Here is a 21,317-nt window from a genome sequence, read left to right on the forward strand (position 1 = left end):
TAAAACACTTTTTTTATTCATACATAAATTCACCTGTAATACTAAATATGACATTTTATATAATGAATGATGATATTATTTTTGTTAGTTCGATATATACTTATCATAGAAGTTGCAAAAAAAAATCTCTTTAACTGAAAATAACTAAGTCTAAATCAATAAAGAGTATAATAATACTCCATTCCGTCCAAAATAAGTGTTATTTTATGTTACGTGCAGTTAGTTATTTTAAAATTTGGCTATAATTTACTTTTTATATATTGTGTTTGGATACTTTAAAATAGTACGGGTAGATTTATCTCAAAAAATACTTTCATAATAGTATATTTTTACTATATTTATTAATATGTTGCAACAAAAAGTAGTAGTCAAAGTTATATTTTGATGATTATATCGATATCCAAAACGACACTTATTTCAGACTGAAGAAAATATAACATGAATAGTGACCATTAAGGACAAACGCTTAAACTTGGTAGTGAAGTTTGGCAAGATAAAATACTTTGTTTCGTGCATTTACAATAAACATATGTAGTAAATTTGTGTTAAAAAAAACATATAATACTTAAAATATATATAATAGATAAAATGAGTTTATATGTTAGTGAGCTCTTAAGTTTTTTTTAGCTTTTTATATATTGCTTGGCTAGAAAGTATAAGGTTTATGCTGATTCTACCAATGTTAATAGCAGGTATAATTCCACAATAAAAGGGTTGTTAACAATAAATAGTTCAATGGCATGAGTCGGAAACTGAGAGCATAGATCAACTAGCAAATAATCAAAATTTACATGCATATATAATGTAAAACACAATATCAATCTACTAATTAGTTCTAGATATTGGATTATTAATTCATTTTATTGAGGAGAACAAATATGATTTTTTTTTCTCTCCAAATAGATGCATAGGGCGGCCAGTTTCAATCTGTTTTTTTTTTCCAATCATTTTCAGATTTTTAGGATTTACACGGACAGGGGGCGAACGGTTTTGTTGTTGTCCAGATTGTATTGTTGATATCCCTTTTTAATCAGAAATTTTCCGTTTTTCTAATTAAACCTAAATTTCACAAATCATAATATAGCTGACGGACCAAGCTCAGCCAGCTAGCCCAAACTTCACCTAGACCTCTATAGCCCAATCTCAATCGGCTGCTAGCCTACTGATGTCGTTCAACCTCCTACACTTACGTCGTCCTAATCATACTTTTCGTGTGATTGTATGTTATGTCGATTACTCGAGTTATGATACGGTGGTTGTTTTTCAGTCAAGACTTATGTCATTACATGATCTATCTATGTATGGTACGAATTATATTTTGTTGATATGAATTAATTATGTGTCATATTGATATTTAAAGCCATTGTTATATGGATTGATATTCTTAGTTTGAATTATCAATTTCTGACTAATACCGGGTGTTTTGATATCCCAACAGTCTCAACTTCGTACTCATTTCTGACTTTCTGTTGTCGATTCGGTTTTGGAGAGAAAAAATGAAAAATGGTTTTCCCGGTCGCCTCCCCCGCCCCCCCCCCCCCCGGGTCCGCCCCTGACGGGTAGCCCACAGTTGTGGGCATGTGGCTGCTCCAGCGACATGCACCGGGCGTGTCAACCATGTATTCAGCGATACCAGCACGACATCGCATCATCGTCAGCTCATCCTTCTCTTGTGGAGTGGTGCGTCGCTGTCGAACAAACAGCTCAAACGGTGAGCAATGGCAACGTGGAGCTGGGGCCTGATATGGTGGAACGGCTTTAGGAGTGCCGGTACGAAAGCTCCCTGTGTTGGCGCCCGAGTGAGCGCGCTGTCGTTGCAGACGCTTGCTTGTGCTAAGAGGGTCGGGAAAGGCAGGCCGGGGTTCCTAGCATGCAGTTGCAGAGTAAGGTCCGAGTGCGGCACGAAAGACCTCGTGTTTCACGGGGCACGGATTCTAAAATTCCAAACAGCGAAGCCAAGAGGCGCTGAACACTACGGAAAAGATACTGCAGAAAAACGCGTCCTTGATTCCTGTATGCTGTTTCGAAGGCTGGGGTAACTGCCTTACGTTCTCAGTGACGTGTGGAGTTTCTACTGCGATGCTGCAAAGTAGCGTTAGCACAGTACCACAGGATATGACTCATTAGGAAAGCCGTCAACTAAAAATAGGCTCATTAACCCGCTAAACCGATGAACCTCCGGCCAGGTGTGCGTGACGGCTACCTTCCACTACCGATCCACGGGCGAAAAGCATCAGCGTCCCGGAAAAGCCGGGACCAAAAAACCACCCCTCGAGATCAAAATCTTCCGACTTCGGACGGGATAAGTCACGAGCGGATCAAAATCCTCCGACTTAGGATAAAAAGCTAATATTCTATGAGAATATGAACTTTAGGACATGGTACTTGATCTGTTCTATTTATTTTCAATTTGACGGCTCACAGCAAGACAAAATCACTAATTTTAACTCACTGTAAAGTCAGAATCCAGATTCGTCCCTCCCTAGCGTGGCGCGAGGAGATAATCGCCGTCCCGATCAAACAAGCAACGCATCCCGACCGGAGAATCTCCGATGTGATCAAACCCATCGGCCGAAGCTAGCGCCACGCAACAGGTGTCAGTCACACACCGCTGAACCTGAAAACGTGATTTCACCCATCTTTTCTGCACTGTTCTTTTCGCTCCTTTTCTTAATTTCTTTCCTCTCTCGTCGTTGAGTCGTACTCGTACCATGGCTGCGTGCCTCGTGCCCAGCATCATGACCAGGCAGCGAATTTGTTGACTCACTACCGCCACACGGCTCACCCACCAGCAAAGGCCGAACTTTTCAGCAACCAACAGGCGGCAAGAGAAGAACAATATGATAAAACGACGCAATAGAATCTAGCGTGTGAAGGATTGCATACTGTATGTTCAGCCTATGTTCTGGTGTGGTGGGCAATTCATACTTCAACATAGGCTCCTTGGGGTCAAGGTTGTAAGGGCACGTTTGTTTCACTCTTAAAGAATGCCACATCTTCTTGCTAAATATTATATAAGATATATCAACAAATTAATGGCTACACCTTAGATAAAATTTGGTAAAAAATAAATCTGACATATGGGCTCAATGTTTAACAAACTATAAGACGTCGTAGCTACGGCAGTGAAATAAACAACTACCTAACAAAATATGATAAAGTTTAATAAATATGGTAGAGAATCAAACATGTCCTAAATTTTTTAAATTGTGCTCGCTAGGTCTCGACGAGACCTCGTGTCCGAATTTTATACTGAGCTACATTCAACGATCAACGAGGCCCCTTAGGGCTAAGTTATATGCAATTTTTTATTTGATTATGTCCATGAGAATTCGAATTCGAGATCTTTAGTCTGGATACCAGAGTGAATTGTATACATCAACCAACTCACGTATGCATCAACCAACTCAAAAAAAAAACGTAAGATGACGAAAAAATGAGCAATTTAATTATACTTCAACACTATCAGAAAATAAAAAAAAACTTTGGTTGTCTGGATCTCTCCCATCCTAACCCAACAGATATATAGATTGATATGTAGAATTAAAAAAAAGTATATTTATTTATCTGTATTTAATGCCATAGCTTCGCTTAATAGGTACAAATATATAGTTTTATTATAACTCGGGAGCTTGACTCTGCAACTTGATCTGGCTCATATAGCCTACTTGTCAATATCGAACTGCTATCAATTCAACCAACTAAATAAAAACTTAATTCAATCTTTACAGATAAATATAACTCAATTCAACTCGTATGGACTCCGCTCACCTATTTATAAGAGGCACTCCGCTCAAACTGTTTATCCGACGAAGCTCTACGAAACCTCTCCACTCAACCTATTAATTTCAGCTCTACGAAACGTCATCTGGTTCTAACCTATTAATTTCAGCTCTACATTATCTGTAGAACCAAACACACCTGAGCCTTTTAGAAACGGCATGATATCCCCAGCGTATTATTTTAGGTTGCACAACTCGGATGGACAAACGCGTCAAAATGTTATGTTCGCACAATCACAACATTGGCCAAATTAAATCATATAGAACACGTAAACGACGCAGCACATCACGATATAATCAAGTCAGAGGAGGGTGGAAGGATTTGATCAATTCCATGAGTGAGGCACTGGATTATATTACAATTTTGGCAGACGCTTGAGAAAGTTTCTTCAAACATCGGAAATACATGAGCTTCTCGATTTTCTTGGGGGGGGGGGGGGGGGGGCGGCGCGGCCTGATCTATCCGACCAGATCACAAACGCCCCAAAAAAATGACGATGCTGCATTTTGTTCGATTCTGCTAGAAATCAGCAGGAGCTAGTATGGCGGATCCAGTGGTCACGATCTCGGGCGCCGCTTGAGATTGACGACGACGACGCTGACGTTGTCCGCAGTCTGCCGCGCCAGCGCCAGCTTGGTCAGCAGGAAGGTCGCCTCGGCGCACGCCTTGTCCTCGCCGTTGCTCTCGGAGCCAGCGTCGTCGCTGGGCCCCACCTCCTCGTCGCTGCTGCTGCTGCCGCTGCTCTGCCTGGGGCTCAGGCTGGAGGTCGGGCTCGACCGTTCCCCGCCGCGCGGCGCTCTGATCCGGAGGCAGGCGCGCACGACGTTGCACGCCACCTCGTTGCTCACCACGTCCCACAGGCCGTCACTGGCCAGGATGAGGAACTCGTCCTCGCCGTCCCTCCTCTCCACCACCCTCACCTCCGGGTTGGCTATCACAAACGGCTTCAGGTAGCTGTCACCAATGGCTCGGGACATGGCGAGCATGCCGAAGACGCGGGCGCCGTCCCAGAAGATGACGCGGCCGCCCGCCGCTTGGATCCGTTCGAGCTCGTCGGGACGGTCCGGCTGAAACAATCATACGGTTTTGTCAGATCATCGTTCTCGTTGATGAAAATAAGTTTTTTTTTTTTTTTGCCGTGGATATAAATGCATACCTTGTGGTCAGCTGAGAGCGGGATGGCGGCGCCTCCGCTATAGAGGACCGCGCGGGAGTCGCCGCAGTTTGCGACGACGAGGCAGCGAGGCCCCACGACGGCGACGACGGCCGTAGAGCCCACGTGGTCACACTTGGGCAGCTGCATCTCGCACCGGCAGGTGGGCGCCGGGCCGGCGCTTTCTCTCGAGCCGACGGCCTCGGCGTCCATCCGCGCGTAGCTCTTCTCCATGACGCTTCTCCACCGCGCCGCCTCGTCAGAACCAGAAGCGCCGGCGCCGGCGGTCGCCTCCTCGGCCACAATCTCGTGCATCCGCTCCCCGCACGACGTCGCCACCTGCATGCACATGCAAACTATCGATAAATACTCTCGAGTCAAAAGGCAGATGCAAACAAGTGCGGCGGCAATCACATGCGCCAAGAACTGACTCAAGCACGCGTAGGCACTTACATGCGAGCAGCCGTGGCCGTCGAACACCCCGAAGAAGTGGTGCCCGTGGAGGAACCCCGGGCGAGCGGATACCGCGTCCTCCATGTCCCTCCGTCGCCCGCACACCGACGTCACGCCGTACCTCGGCGCTGGCCCCCTCACACCGTCCACCTCGTCACCCGCCAGCCTCCGCCTCTTCGTGGACGCCTCCTCGGCGACCACCCTGAGCCGCCGGATCTCCATCCTCCGCCGCCGCGCCGCGCGGCCCCCAGTGTCGCCACACTCACCCTTCCGGTCGGACCCCGCCGCCACCTCGCAGTAGATCTCCGCCATGAAACAAAGAACGATTCCACGAAGGCACGAAAACTCCTCAACTCAAGCCTCAGGTAAATGTTGCTGCTGCTTCTCTCGTTTTTTCTTTTCCCTCGTGTGTTGAGGGCGAGAGGGGTTGGGTCACAAGTGGTGCCTCCGGAGATATAAAAGCAGGGAGGCCACGCGGCCATCGGAAGGCGCCCGTACAGTTGTTGGATGGCGCCGAAGCCGTAGCACCGTTCCACATGACGACGTGCCGCGGGGACGCGTGTCGATGCGCGAGGGCGGCCACCAGGCGGGCGGGAGCTGGGGCGCGCGGCCGCGTGACACGAGCTTGAGCGGGCGGTTCGGCCCGCGCGGTGTTTGGTGTTCGGCGCGGGCGCCGTGAGGGGCGGGCGCGACACGTACGCAGCGGCATGTTGGTTGTGTGGGGAAAGGAGGCGGGCTAGGGGACCGGGTCTACGTGGTTGGCGCATGCTTCCGTGGAGGGATAAGCGCGAGGTCCGCAGGCGAGGCGCGGGTACGGAGACACGTGGAGGTGGTGCAGCAGGGGCGGTGTACGGGCTACAGCTCTCGATCCGGCTCGCCGCTCGCGTCTCGTGGTTGTCCTTGTTACAAACAAAAAATTGATCAATTTTAACCGCCATTAGCGGTTGCTCGTCGCTCGCGTATAAATCTCAAAAAATTGATCCGGCTCGCCGCTCGCGTCTCCCTAAACTCAAGCACCACCGCCTTGTATAAATCAAACATTGATCAATACAATCTCACGCAAAGGGATTATATCTCTATTCTCAGATTTAGGGTCTGTTTGTTTCCAGCTGCTTCTGGTTTCTGCTTCTGTCAAAAGCTCAGAAGTTTCTGCTTCTGTCAGAAGCTAGAACAAATGGGTTTGCTGAGAAGTAGCTTCTGAAGAAATCCGAAGCTGCTTCTAAGGAAAATGAACTAGAAGCTGAGAAGCTCGGTAAGAGTAGCTTTTTTTGAGAAGTTATGTACTGAGAAGCTAAAAATTTATTGTAGAAGTCAACAACCTACTTCCAAAAACAGCTTTTCAGAAAAACCAAAAGCATAACTTTTCAGAAAAGCTAAAAGCAGAAGCTCAAACAAACAGGCTCTTAATCTCTATCTCAAATACTTTTCACTCTCAATACGTCATCACTCATCTTCCTCTTATCGACGTTAATCGGTTGGCAACTTTGTTGTACACTGCGCTAAGAAGTTGAACCATCACGATAAGCACAAAAGCATAAAACTATGTCGACTGTCGACCCCACCTCGCCAAGGCGATAACAAGCTCAATAGAGGTAGCGGCGCCCCTTGAGGCGCATAGCCTTAGGCCAATAACCAGACCCACGATGGCGTACGGACCCATCCAAAGTCCAACCAACCACCCCTCCATTGCGGCGCACCCGTCAGCTAACCACCACCCACAGTGGCGCACATGCACACAATGAAGGCCGACCAATTGCCACTCCATGGCGGAGCACCCGTTGGCCGGCCGTCACTCCACGACGATGCACCCAAATGCAGACCCGATCAGGCATGGGAGCTACCTAATTACGATGGTGGCACCATCACCAGGTGTCGATCGTAAAACCATCCAATGCTGCCAGCCATCGGGCGGCGCCAGACGATGCCAGTCTGAGCGACGGTTAACGGAACAACGGGGACAACGAATAGCTCGAGCAACGGCGACACAATAGGCGATGGTGCCCTACGCCCACATTGCTGACAACGTCGCACAAACCACGCGGAGGCCCTTGCATTTAGTTGGTGGCCCACAACGTCAAGGCCCGTGACGTGTCTCCACATGGTGAAGCTCGGTGACAGCCCTCCACCATGACCCCCAGGTAAAACCTCCAGACCGCGCGAATTCTTCGTAGCCACCTGTCGGTGGCGGTACCAGAGAGTTTACCAGTAGCGCTATAGTTGTGCAACCTCGCTGTCGGAGGGTGAACTCCTCAAGCGGGGATCCGAAGAGACCCCCTTTGAGATTCGGCCGGGGGGATGATTATGAATCCGTTTTGCGGGTGAAATAAATGGGCGTAAATGAGATGCAAGTGGAATAGAAGGATCGGATGCAGGAAGCAGTAAATGCTCAGGGGATTTTTAGACAGGTTCGGGCCCACTGAGCGTAACACCCTACTCCTGTGTGTATGCTATAAATGCTCTGAGAATGTCTCTCTGAGTGTGTGCTGAGTTACAAGAATATTTGTCTAGTCTAGAGCTTAGTGCTCCTTGTTCTTCGGCTGGTCTGAGCTTCTGTGCTTGCCGCCGATTGCCGAGGATTTGATCTCGTCCGAACTTGGTTCTCTTCTCTGGGGAGCCCGCCTCGCCTTTATACCCGTCGGGGCGGTAGCGTGCCCAGAAAGGATGGCACGAGTTCCAAGACGCTATAAATGGAAAGCAACCATCATGGGCTGCTGCGCGAGATGACGGGGAGGGTTGAAAACGCGCCCCCCGTCCGGTCTTGTATGTCATCATGCCGTTCTTCAACGAGCGCGGGGGCGGGGCCCACCGGGCAGCCACCGAGCAGCCCGACGTGCCCGCCCGGTCAGAGCAAGCCTGACACAGCAGGGCGGCAGGCGGGGCGCCTTGGGCTTCGCGATGTTATCCCGAGGCGCGCCGGATGTCCCGCGATGGGACCCGTGCATTAAATATCTCCACGCCTTCCTGCCAGGCCGTGGCAGGGACTGACAGAAAGCGTGGGGGGAGCAGTTGAAAGTGATAGGCCACGCGCCCTCTTAAATGCAGCATCGGGCCTCTCACCAGTTGACACCTCACCGCTGGACCTCTGTGGGGGCCACCGGCGAAGGACTTCTCAGGCCCTCGGGGAACCGAGTGCTCGGGAGCCACTGTTCACAATCCCGAGCACTCTCTCCCAGATATGCCCTTTCTTGGTCCTCGGGGAACCGAGTGCTTGGGGGCCACTGTTCACGGCCCCGAGCACTCTCTCTCGGAACTGACTGCTCGGGTCCTCGGGGAACCGAGTACTCGGGGGGCCACTGTTCGCAGCCCTGAGCACTCTCTCTAGGAACTGACTGTTCGAGTCTTTGGGGAACCGAGTGCTCGGGGGCCACTGTTCACGGCCCCGAGCACTCTCTCCTGGAACTGACTTCCCTTGGGTCCTCGGAGGACTCGGGTGCTCGGGAGCCACTGTTCGCAGCCCCGAGCACCCTCTTCCCGGTACTTGACTTTTCATGTCGTCGGGGGACTTGAGTGCTCGGGGTCCACTGTTCGGTTCGCAGCCTCGAGCACTCTCTTCCTGGCACTTGGTCTTCTTGGGTCATCGGGGAACTCGGGTACTCGGGGACTACTGTTCATGGCCCCGAGCACCCTCTCCCGGAACTTGGTCTTCTCGTCCCTCGGGGAGAGAACCCCCGCGGGAGGGCGCCACGTGGCACTTTGCTGATCTGGCCTCGGGACTCGGGGACCCCTGGTTCCTGTGTCACCGACACTCGCCCTCTTAGTAGAGACTGCCCAACGCCATCTCGTGGTAGCAGCCGCCTCATCCATCATAAGGAGTGGTTGAAGTCGTGTTCCCTCGGTAACAGGGAGTACGCTGAGACCCCCACCATATCGGGGCAGTAGACCCGCTGACCTGCGTGACTCTCTTCGCCATCGCGACCACCACGACGTAATCCAGGGCCAAAGGGCCACCCGATAGTAGGAGGACCGCACGAGGTGAGAGCAGGAAAAAGACAAGCAACTTTGTTATTCATCTCCCCCTAACAGGGAGATGTCGGACTCCTTCATCCTATCGTTGGGGCGATGAGACCATCGGTGAGCGGCTCCCCGTTATGGGATGGGGTGCAACACTTTCTCTTCTAGACTACAGGAGGTGCGCTGGTCAAACAAGTTCTAACTGGTCTTAGCCAAAAAGTACGATGGCTCGACCAATCCGGAGGAGTTCATGTAGATCTACACCACCATAGTGCAAGTCGTCGGTGGCGACTGAAGGTCTTGTGAACTATTTGCCGATCGCCCTGACCGATTCACCTTGGTCTTGGCTCATGAACCTCCCCCGCAGGTCAGTCCATGCCTAAGAGGACCTGTGCAATCAGTTCATCGCTAACTTTCAGGGAAACTACAGCTGACCAGGGGTTGAGGATGATTTGTACTAGATTAGGCAACGGCATAACGAGTATACAACTCGAGCATCTTACTTCCGATTTTGTTGTTCATAGTTGCTTGGGTATACAACTCGAGCATCTTACTTGTGAGGAACCGTCCAAACAGTATTCTAATTAATCACTAAGTTGATAATTGACATGATCATGACTTCAGCGATTTAACAAAATATCGCTCCGATAGTCCCGGCACGTGTTTTGTGTCCAAGGATCGGAACACATGCCTTCCAACATGTACATCACAACATAGCTTAATAAAAAGCGAGTAATAAACGTTTATATTACAAGTATTAAGCATGCAACTGATTTCAATAATTTACAACAAAAGCGAACTAGGAGGAGACAAAACCCCTCAAACTCCTAACCACAAAAGAACTATGCAGCGAAAAGTTAAACTTATAAACAACAAAAGAGAACGGCGCCACATGCCCTTAGGCACCGTCTCAACATACCACCTTCTGAGTAGGATGCGCTACTCTTGCCCGCCACCAAGATCGGTAAGCACGAAGTAGCCAAAAACAGCCTCTTTCCCAGCAACAGGAGTACCTGAAAGCGCAGACATGAGTACGAAGGTACTCGCAAGACTTAAACCATATAGACCACATATACATAGCTCGACTCTAAGGATTATGCATTGATCATTAGCAAGTATGAGTCACAGGTTAGGTAAAACATATGCATTAAGCATCCTAGACATATGTGTGAGCGACTGAAACTTAACCAAAACATATGAAAACTACCCTGCAACTAACAACTGAACAAGTGTAACTGTAACCAACATGTGCATCAATAAGTAACAAGAACCAACATCACCATCTCCCACATACCGAACCACAAACCATACTCGAAACTCTACGAACGATGCAGATGGACAGAAGCATGCTCATGACCGAGAGCGCGGCAGTTCAAACTGTTTATACACCCTGCAAGGGGATACTCCTGGACCCAAACGATAGGAGGACCATTCGGCTTGTGCCACCAGCCAAAGTGCACACAAGGGGTACTCGTGATGAACTTTCCCAACCAGCCCTAGCCATTTGGATCATGCATCGCTCGGGGCGGCGATACTAGAACTACTCTCGGAGCAAACTAGTACCGCTACAAGCCCGCTCGCTCACACCATCTATGTCTACGCCCAAAAGCCACAGCTGCGAAGGTATTCGGCTCGCCTTACCATTAGATCGGCATGTGGTGAGTAAGGTAAGTGCTAAAGCCAACAACATCGACGATCGGTGCTTAACTGGCGCAATGCGGTCTATGGTGTCCGGTTTTCTCTACCGACCTATCCAGGGGAACTCCACATCCGGGCAGGATAAAACACCTCCTAGCACCGCCTACACCTCGTCTCATACTCACTACTCATACAACCATCTCAACCTCAACAAGTGTATGTAATCATAAGAAGGTCCTATGCTCGCGAACAACGGGATACCCTGTCGTTCGACTTCTACCGAATGACCTAAGCATGACTAAGCATATAAGTCGAACTTATACATAGACATTGACAATATCTCAAGGCTACAAGGAATGTAAATACACAAGTATTCAAAATAGAAAAATGTAATCGGCATAGGTTCTACCAATTGGTACCCGACAATGACTCACTAAACATGCATACATACATAAGTATATTTTATCAATTTTAGACTTATCCAATTACACAAGAGGGATCAGTATGCTTAGTTGCTTATCTGGATGCACTGGCTCAAAAAGGTGGGGCGCCTCGGGATCGCCCTCGGTCTCTGGGATCAACGGATCGACGCTCTCTAAAAAGGATCAACGCGTGCAATATAATGAGTATGAATGAAGTACAAAAAGGGATGCCACCAAGCTTAACAACATGCTAGAAGTATAAAATATGTGAATCAACGCAATACTAAACGATTTAAACAAAATCCGAAAAATAACAGCCATTCGGAGTATCTGTGTTCGGACCCTCCGGGTGAACCTCCGGAAGAGGAGCTCAGTTTCTACTTTTTATTTGACTGGCCCGAAATATCTGGGCCATCCTCCAGTGAAGGCTCTTGGTTAGCCACTATCCTAACCTAACCCGGAACCTCCGGGTTGGTTTGGACTATCCGGGATGTACCGGACATTCCGAGTGAGGCTCTGAACGAAGCTCTTGGCTACACAATAACATAACTACGGGGAGTCTCTGGGTTTGACCGGATTATCCGAGTGATACAGACTTGGGTTCTTCACGACTTTTCCCTCAGCTGATTTGACTCACTTTACAAATCTGTGCTACACAAACGTGCATATGCCCCATCTAAAAGATTCTAAACCAATCTCGCACCATAAACCCTAACCAATTTTGAACACAATTCAACGGAGTATTTCTGCTAAACCCGGAGTCTCCGGGTGAGTCCAAAATATCCGAGTCAGCCCAGAAAAACTGTTCTCGAGTGAATTTTTGGTTGATTCGAGTTGTGATCCTTGAAAAGACTAAAGGGAGTATGTTAGAGATAGTCCAAAGGTCTTGGAACTCACTCATCAACTAGCAACATGACTCTAGAGCTCATTTTCGACCAAAACTCTATTTTTGCTTCAAAAAGCTCAAGAATGATAAGAACTTCAAGAACTACTTGATTCTTCCACGAAAACGAAAATGGATTGGATAGATGAGTAGCTCATGAGCTAGAGAAAGTAATGGTACCACATACATACCTTGAATCCTCTACTTGAGCTCGAATTTTGGGAGAAAAGAGAGAGTGGGCTTGAGTGAGAGAGTGAGAGGGGAGCTGCTGCTGCAGTAGCTCGAGTGGGGACGTGGGGAGTGAGAGGAGGAGAGGGAAAGGGCAAGTGGGGTGCTGCCCACTTGAGAGAGGGAGTGGGTGAGGTGTGGGGCCCACGTGTTAGAGAAAGGAGTCTGTTTAGACTACGAATTCAACTATTTTCTCTCCCGAATTTCCTCCTCTATCCAATTGACCTTTAACAAAATGCATTAGCGTTCCGAATTACCTTTACACAAAATTAAGTATAATACTTAAGAAGCATGAGTAAGCTTAAACGCATGATTAAGAATTTGGGACGTGACATTACTTCAGGTATTCTAGTACACTAAGCCGTATATACCCAGAAAATATTGAAGAAATTCAATATTGACAAATCATATCATCCAAGACTCCCTTGATTGTTCGATCTTTTGTTATGGAGAAAGATCCATTTAGACCACGGGAGGAAGTAGAAGAGATCCTGGGACCCGAGGTTTCTTATCTTAGTGCTATTAGAGTACTTATGTATCTTGCAAATTGCACCATATCTGACATCGTATTTGTAGTGAACTTACTAGCTAGACATAACGCTACTCTAACTAAGCGATATTGGACGGGAGTCAACAATATTTTTTGATGTCTCCAAGACACTATATATCTTAGTCTTTTCTTTCAAAGAAAACAAGATATAAATATGATTGGATACATTGGCACTGGCTATTTATCAGATTTTCATAATGCCATATCATAGACAGGCTTCATGTTTTTACATGGTGGAACAACTATTTTATGGAAGTCTTTAAAACAGACTATAGTGGCTACATCCACAAATTATGCTAAAATAATTACATTATATGAAGCATCTCGTGAATGTGTGTGGTTTCGCAACATGATAAACCACAAATAACAATCATGTTATATTGGTTCCATTGAATCACCAACCATTATCTTGAAGATAATTCTGCATATATTGCTCAAATGCAAACAAGTTATATAAAGAGAAATATAACAAAACATATTGTCTTTAAATTGTTCTATCATCATGAATTGTAAAATAATAGGAAGATAAAAATCTTGCAAACTAAATCATATGATAATCTTGTTGATTTATTCACTAAGTTCTTATCAACTTCCACATTAAAAAATATATTCACAGAATTATTATACGATGACTTCGAGATTTGTAATGTTCAAGATGAATTGATACATGAATAATAAACCGCTCTTAATATATTGTGCTCTTTTTCTTTATGATTTTCTCATATAAGATTTCTCATATAGGTCTTTAATAAGGCAATATCTATTTTATTCCTCATATTTTTGCAAGAGATTTTTTAGATGTTTTAATATGATTTATAAATTATAATTATTTTTCTCTAAGCTCACTAATAAATTTTTCCTAGATTTCTCATATGAGCTTACAATGAGATAATAATCAATATATGTCATATCATTTTCTTCTTATATTTTTCTTTTGGACTTTAAAAAAGTTTTAATGGTATGTCAACGTATTATTTTTCTTCTCGTATTTTCATATAGGGTTTTAAAGGAGTTTCAACTAGAAGTTTCCAACTGGGATAATTGAAATGGGAGTGTTATGAAATGACGTGCTTATTCCAAAGGATAAACATATGATCAATTAGACAATAAGTGTCATTAATAGTTAACCTCTATAATTAGCAGATAAACATGTAATTAGTGGTAACTAATTAAGGGACACCCGTCGGGAAACCGATCTCCCAACAGTGCATTTCCATTCCTTCACAATGTATAAATATGTACACCCTGGTTCATAAATGGACATATGAATTACCGTTCCTTCTATATCTCTTAATCTCTACTTCTATCCTCAATAGATTCAATGGATCGGTGCCTTGTGCAACGGGCCAGCAGCTTTGCAACGACAGCCACTCAGCCAGCCATCTGGTCCATTTCTCCGGCAAGATATTTTCCCCGTGTGTGATTGGCCGCAATGCAAGCTTACACACGGTTATGGATCATCAGCCTTCTTTTGTTTGTTAGTGCATTTTTTTACTTGCTATAATAAGGTCGAAGCACCCCTAACTGACACGGTGGCTTGATTGTTGGCTGACACGAAGTAGGGCGTCTATTGAGTGATGGACCATATACACTGAGATTTTATAGGCTCCCTTGCCCTGCTCTATGATAGGGTTTCTGCAAGCATCAGCAATGATGCATGTTATTTTGACCATTTGTAGTAACTTTTTCTGAGTGATCGGTTTCACAAACTCAGCTCAGCATCCACCGCTGATCTCACCATTCATCTATCACCCGTTTGATGGCTGGAAAAGCAGAGGAATCTAGGTCCCATCAAATCATATACAAGGAAAGTAAAACACTTGATAACGACGAGTCGATGCAAATCATCAGCAGGCCAGAAAAACTTCGACAAGTTTTCGCTGCGTAACCTCGACCCTTTTTTTTGTTATTGTGATCGCCACTGGTATCAGCATTACAACGATCCATTCCGGCTTTGTCAAAGCATCGATACGGCGAGATCTCTTTAGATGCATCGAAGGGCAATCACAGAGACGGCCTTTTTATTCGCATTTCGGGGTTGTGTAGGACGCCAAGAAAGTATATTTATTTATGACGCAACTCGTTCCATCTGTCAGCGTGTGCATTAAACTGACAGTGTGCGGTCGGCAGGCTGGCATGCTTTGGGACGACGGCACGGTACGCTACCTGTGGCGCGCGCCGTTGCCCGCCACGTAAAAGCCGGCACGACAGCGACACCACGCAACGCACCGCATCCCCGCGCGCGCGCACGTCAAAACCCGGGATCCGCGCGGCGATCGTGGACGCAGGAGGTGTCGCGGGCGCGGGCCGGGGCCGCGCGACGTGTTCCGCGTCCGGCGTCCCGGGCCGAGCCTTCGCTGTCACGGAGGTCGCACTGCTGGGTCCTCGGATTCGCGCAGCAGATTTTGCCCTTGTACTTTTCTCTTTCGCTCGCGCGAACAGGAGAATCTTTTGTCCGATCGATGGTACTTGTCGATGAGCTTGCACGTCAATTTCGGCCGTTTGGCTTTCTCTGATGCGATCGAGTCGAGGCGGCCAATGTGGCAACGGTAACATCCTGTGGGGGACGCCCATTCCTGCTGTGTTGGGGTGGCAACCATTTTAGCTTCTGTTCACCAGCAGCTGCCAGTTGTTCGCCGCTGCATCCAGAGTTTCTCATTTGCCTGTGCCTAAGAAGTCGGGACAGCTCACACAAAGAATTTAACTCAGGTCACCCGCTCAAACCGGTCGAACCGACGCCAGAGGACACGAAAGTGATGAAACCAAACAGCAAATCTATCACAGAGTAGGCGGAATAACATGGCACAACAGGTAGGCGGTTTCACATATTCAGAACAAACCTATCACAGAGTACCGCACAAATCTAACACAATCTTCTTCACATGGTTCTGGAAAAAAATTGTACAATGGGCCGTAACCATGGATTGATTCGTGATACGCTCACTTCCGCATACATATTAGGTTTATTGTAAGCTCCATGAGTACCACCAGCTATGGCCGTTTCCACGACAGTACGGACCATGCCTCTGCGGCTCTGCCTAGTAGTTTGTTGGATAAAACCCACTGACAGTCATTCCTCCATCTACCGAGATTGTCTGGCCAGTGATGTAAGCGGCACCAGGCATGCAAAGAAAAGCAACTAGTGACGATATTTCTTCTGGTTCTCCGACGCGTCGAAGCGGAGTTCGACTCACAACTTGCTCCACGAATTCCTTATTTGCCAAAAGCTGCACGAAGAAGCAATAGGATTGGAGAGCTCAGGTTTACAACTTACTGAGACAAAATATGTCGCTAATTAATAAGTAAATATGAATAATAGAAGTAAGATTCTTACCCCTTCTGTAAGTGAAGTCTTGATGTACCACGGGGCAACAGAGTTGGTTCTTATGTTGTCTTTTGCCCATTCACATGCTAAGTTCTTCACTAGCTGGTTAATGGCACCTGAACAGCACTCGTAGCTAGTTATGCATGCTAAATGTCCAAAGCACCTTATGTTCATACATGGACAAGAGAAGAAGGATGATTTAGTATTGAGCTACAACTGTTACCTTTAGCCATAGCATATATAGTGCCGCTAAACAAGGCTACTACTCCACCAACTGATGATATGAAAACAATGCTGCCTGACCCAGATAATTTTAGAAGAGGATGCGCAATTTGGCACAAGTGGTATGCAGATTCAAGATTAGTAGCCATCAAAAGTGAGTATTCCTCTGCAGAAAAATCAGTAGTTGGTTTCCTTATGTTTGTCCCCACGTTGTTTACCTAAAATATCAAATAAAAAAATCCAAGATTAATCAATATGAAGCATTCAGATTGCGGAATGAACAAGCTGTGAGGTGCACAATTAATTTGTAAATTAAAAAGGTAGTCAAATTACAAAAGTAAAGGAAAAAGGCCAAAAGAGAAAATGCACATGCAGAGTGAAATAACAGGTCAACCTTTACCCGGACAAGGAAGTTATATTCTAGTTCTCCAGAGTTTTAGAGAATCCTGAGCTACGTTTGATTGGACGTAGAACCAGAGAGGGTAGACTGTAATGAAATCTCCACCAAGACAGTACAAACTTACACCATCAGTTAACACATTCACCTTAAGACTAATGCCACCATCAAGACCTTCAATTCAACCTTACCATTTCTCTGATAATGAATTCAGCTACGTTCTGCAGCATTAACACGAAACAGAATATTTTCATTGGAATTCCATCCTGGTCTTGATTATCTTTCTTTAAGGACATAAATTATGCTAGCTGTTCCATAGTAATCTCTCTTGGCACAACTAATTGCAGTCCATTCTAAAGATGTAAAGACTAAAGTGAAGTGAGAGGTCCTTAAATTTCTAAGTTTTGCCTGTTGGGTGTCTAACTTTGAAAGCTGGACTTGGCCAAACTACTATATGTGAGATGATAATATAGAACCAAACCTAACTTAATTGGTAACTGGAGATGGCATGGGACTTTGCTCTAATCTAAAGGGACATTTGAGCATGTGATCATCATAAGCAATCAACGGAAACATGCTTTCCTTGGATTTGAAAGTACTTTTCAGCAGTCCTTGGATGGCATGTGGTCCTTCAATAGCAATTATATTCCTGTATATGATCATCTGAAAACAATATTCGTTGGATGGCATATGGTCAAAGTTTAACTTGAACTGGATCAAAGTGACTCAATTCTCGTGATTGGGACCACACCGATTTATGGGTTTGTAGAAGGCTTTGGAAAAGCTCCTGACAAACCAGATATAAGGTCTTCGTCTGGCAGCTGCCGAATACAAGGAACTTGGTCAAAAGCAAGAGTTCTTTTATGAATGATTGGTCTTGTGTGCATTGCGACACTGGTGCAGACGAAACACAACATCATCTCTTTCTTGGCTGTAGTTCCATGCAACAATGCTTGGGTTTTATCTGTCAAACATGGCAAGGAGGTCTCCCTCTCCTACATGGCCTAGTGGACCTTCGACAAAATAGAATGTCTCCTTCATGGAAGTTACATAACTACGAGTTGGGTCATCTGAACTTCGCAGAACGACATTTTTGAGGGCATTGATCCGTCAATTCAGACATGCAAGCAGAAGTTTAAAAGGATTTTGCCATGGTTATCCATAGGGGTAAGAGTAAATATTTTCCTGACATTGTAACATGGCTAGATAGCCCCCTGTAACCACAGAACTTTTATTATGGTGTATACTTTTCATTAGGGGGGCCTCCATACTTTTCATTGAAGAAAACAGAAAAACTCTAATTAGATTGGATTTGGACCTGCCTCAATTTACTTGCGAAAGTTTTGCAAGTTGAGGCACCCGAGGATCAAGACTATGGATATTCTACAATGCAGAATGCAATGCATTATGCTCAAAATTGGCCTTCACAAACTGCACGGTTTCTTATGCTGTTCACATTCTTTATATATATAATACCTTTATTCTCCTTTTTACAGAACACCAACACAGTCTCCACTATTTACATACGTTCCTCGTTTTCTACAGTTATGTGTTAAAGAATACAATAAAAGTACTATCAATGACAAATTTGTCAATATCATTACAATGTGATGGAACTGATGCAAATGAATGAGAATTTAGAGGGCGAGGGCTTTAAAGTCACTTGTTTGGTTAATGTGCATAAGAATTTGGGCGCGCCGACGAGGAATGGAAATTTGAGAGTGCAAGTCGCACCATTTTAAGCCGAGGGGGTGGCAATTGGAAAGGAATTGCTCACTCGTGGTATGACTTATGTTACAAACTTACCGTGTCATACAAGCTATGATCCCATGCCTCTTGCAAAAAAGAGACTGGGACTAAAATCAAACTCCCAACTCTAATCCTACCACGAACTCGATCCTGTAAACACGCATTCCCCTTTCCAACCATTACCAGACATGCTAAATACTTTTGTGTACATTAGTGGAGGTAGTATCACCACATTAGCATATCGGAATAAAGATGAATAAATGCACGGGAGCTAGGGATTAGTTGGGACTCACGAGGATGTCGAGCTTGCCGCCGAAGCAGTCGTTGACCTCGCGGAGCAGGCGCTCCCGCTGATCCCGCACGGAGAGGTCGCAGACGGAGCCGGTGACGCGGAAGCCCCTGGCCTCCCACTCCTTCAGGCGCTCGCCTAGCTCCGCTTCCTTCCGAGAGCACGTGTGCACGGCTGCCCCCAGCGCCGCCAGCTCCTCCACCACCGCGCGCCTACGCGAGCACACACACAAGTTCCCCATGTGAACCTTCGTTGCGACTCTGCTACTAGGGTCTAGGGAGATTAGATAGGCGCTGGAGGGGAGCCGTACCCGATGCCGCGGGTGCCGCCGGTGACGAGGGCCGTCTTGCCGTGGAGCGACCACCTCCCCGGCGCCCCTATCGCCGTACTCGAGGCCTCCGCCGCGGCCATCTCCTTGACGCTCTCGGTCCGGTCTTTGTGACCTCTCGCTGCGACTGCGAATCTGAGGTTTCCTCAATCGCCGACGCGATATTTGGCAGAACAAATAGAAATTTGGGATTATGGAATGAAAGCACGAGGCCGCCCTCAAACGGACGCGAACCTTTTTCATTTTCTTATTTTCTCTTCGAAAACAAGAAACCTATAAACGGATACGAACTAAAAAACGCCGGGTTGGCCGGGATATCAAAAACTAATCAATTCGAATAAAAACGTATCATCTCTACTATTTAAAAATATATAGAAATTTTCACACCAGTAGGACATCCTGTCACCCTCCCCTGAGCTCTGATAGGTGGTTCCTCTTTCCCGTCCAACACCAATCCCGATCTCTCCTCCTCCTCCCGTCGTGTTCCCGTCACGGCGCCACCCTTATCATCGTAGTATCGTATCAGCCCCTCCGCTTTTCCATCCCATGTGAATAAAGCCGGAGGCGCGTGGCCCGGCCCTGGTACTTGCCTTCGATGCGCTGGATCGTGACACCTGCCTCGATCGAGGCTAGGGTTAGGGTTAGGCTCAGCTCGGTCACCGCGCCAACCCCGACGCCAATGCGCCGCGCATGACAGAGGTGAATTGCCTCTACGTCGCGGCCACCTCCGCGGAGACCAGTGCCACCACGCTGCAGTGGTGGGTAGCATCGCTCCTCAATGATGAGGCCCAGCGGGTAGGGACGGGGAATAGCTCATGGTCGTGTTGCAGTCGCGGGTGACAGTCGTGCTGCTAGCGAATCTGGCGGCACATGTGTTCCTCGTCCTCGTTCTCGCGCTCAAGGTGATTGCCTCGGTTTCTCTTCTCCTTCCCCGCTTGTGGGAGGCTACCTGCATGCTATTGATGCTGTTGCGGGTTCGAATGGAGTGTCGTACTGGTTGAGCTCATGGAGGTGGTTTTGATCCTGGGGGCTAATCGCTTTAGCTTGTTGCGTGCTATTCGTTGTTGTTCTGGTGGGCTATAAGCTACTCTTTTGATGTGTTAATTTGCTCTTTTGATGTGTTAATTTTGATTAGACAAAGGCTTTGTCGGTTGTCTGCTTCTCCTTGTGTCGTCATTATTTAGTAACTTTCATAAATGGAGAGTTGGAAGTTGGCCCCGAAATGGAAGTATTTTAATAGAGGAACACGTTGATTGAATTTGTGAACTCTGGATTTTCAGTTTGGGATGTAATGTTGGAACAAGCGAAATGTACGTTCTTGTAGGAGTGGAAGTGTTGGTGTCTGTTTGCATATTTAGATGTAAATCCTTGGCTTATGCAGTTCTGCAATCGTCAAGGGGGGAAAGGTCTAGAATGGAAGTTTCATGGTATAGTTTGAAACTTTGAATGTGGAATGCTTGTCACTGTAATGCGATGCACATTATTATTTATCTGGATGAGAATTCCTCTTGGATAGTTTCATGTTTTGATTGCTTGGGTGATAGCCATAAAATAGTAAACACTTGTATGAGTTGGGAGGGTGCTAATCGTTGGATAGAAATATTGGTATAAATGTTAAGGTTAAGGTAATACTTCAATATCAAATTGTGTGTCGTAGTGGACTGGAATGTCAGAAAGGATGTATAACATGAATCTTAACTGCCATTTTGTTATGTTCTCTCAGAGGATGCTTTTGTACTTCCGTTTTTGTGGGTGCATTATGTCAAGTGCTTGTGTGAATAGAGCAAGGATCAAACACATGGTACGATGAAGATCATGGAGCCTTGTTAATGACCTTTTCTGCATATCAATTTTATACCAAAGTTGTATCTCTTGTTTTTGTCTCCATTTCCACCCAAAGAATTTTTTTTGTTGAGTAGTTTTGGAGATATTCGGGTTTGTATGTC

The 21,317-nt window shown here is 46.4% G+C and overlaps 2 protein-coding genes across 2 annotated transcripts; both read right to left on the bottom strand.

Annotated features, from left to right (window-relative positions):
- Positions 1–4,089: 4,089 nt before the first annotated feature.
- On the bottom strand, positions 4,090–5,842 carry LOC133912146 (probable protein phosphatase 2C 30). Its single transcript, XM_062354741.1, has 3 exons — positions 5,390–5,842; positions 4,940–5,275; positions 4,090–4,850 (listed from the first exon to the last, which is right to left on the bottom strand). The coding sequence occupies exons 1-3, from the start codon at positions 5,699–5,701 to the stop codon at positions 4,341–4,343; spliced, it is 1,158 nt and encodes a 385-aa protein (XP_062210725.1). The 5' UTR covers positions 5,702–5,842; the 3' UTR covers positions 4,090–4,340.
- Positions 5,843–15,861: 10,019 nt separating this feature from the next.
- Positions 15,862–19,579, bottom strand: LOC133912147 (tropinone reductase homolog At5g06060-like). The gene is made up of 5 exons (XM_062354742.1): positions 19,354–19,579; positions 19,048–19,255; positions 16,610–16,826; positions 16,396–16,502; positions 15,862–16,288 (listed from the first exon to the last, which is right to left on the bottom strand). The coding sequence occupies exons 1-5, from the start codon at positions 19,452–19,454 to the stop codon at positions 16,100–16,102; spliced, it is 822 nt and encodes a 273-aa protein (XP_062210726.1). The 5' UTR covers positions 19,455–19,579; the 3' UTR covers positions 15,862–16,099.
- Positions 19,580–21,317: the final 1,738 nt, after the last annotated feature.

This window comes from Phragmites australis, chromosome 3 (genome assembly GCF_958298935.1).
Source record: "Phragmites australis chromosome 3, lpPhrAust1.1, whole genome shotgun sequence".
NCBI lineage: Eukaryota > Viridiplantae > Streptophyta > Magnoliopsida > Poales > Poaceae > Phragmites > Phragmites australis.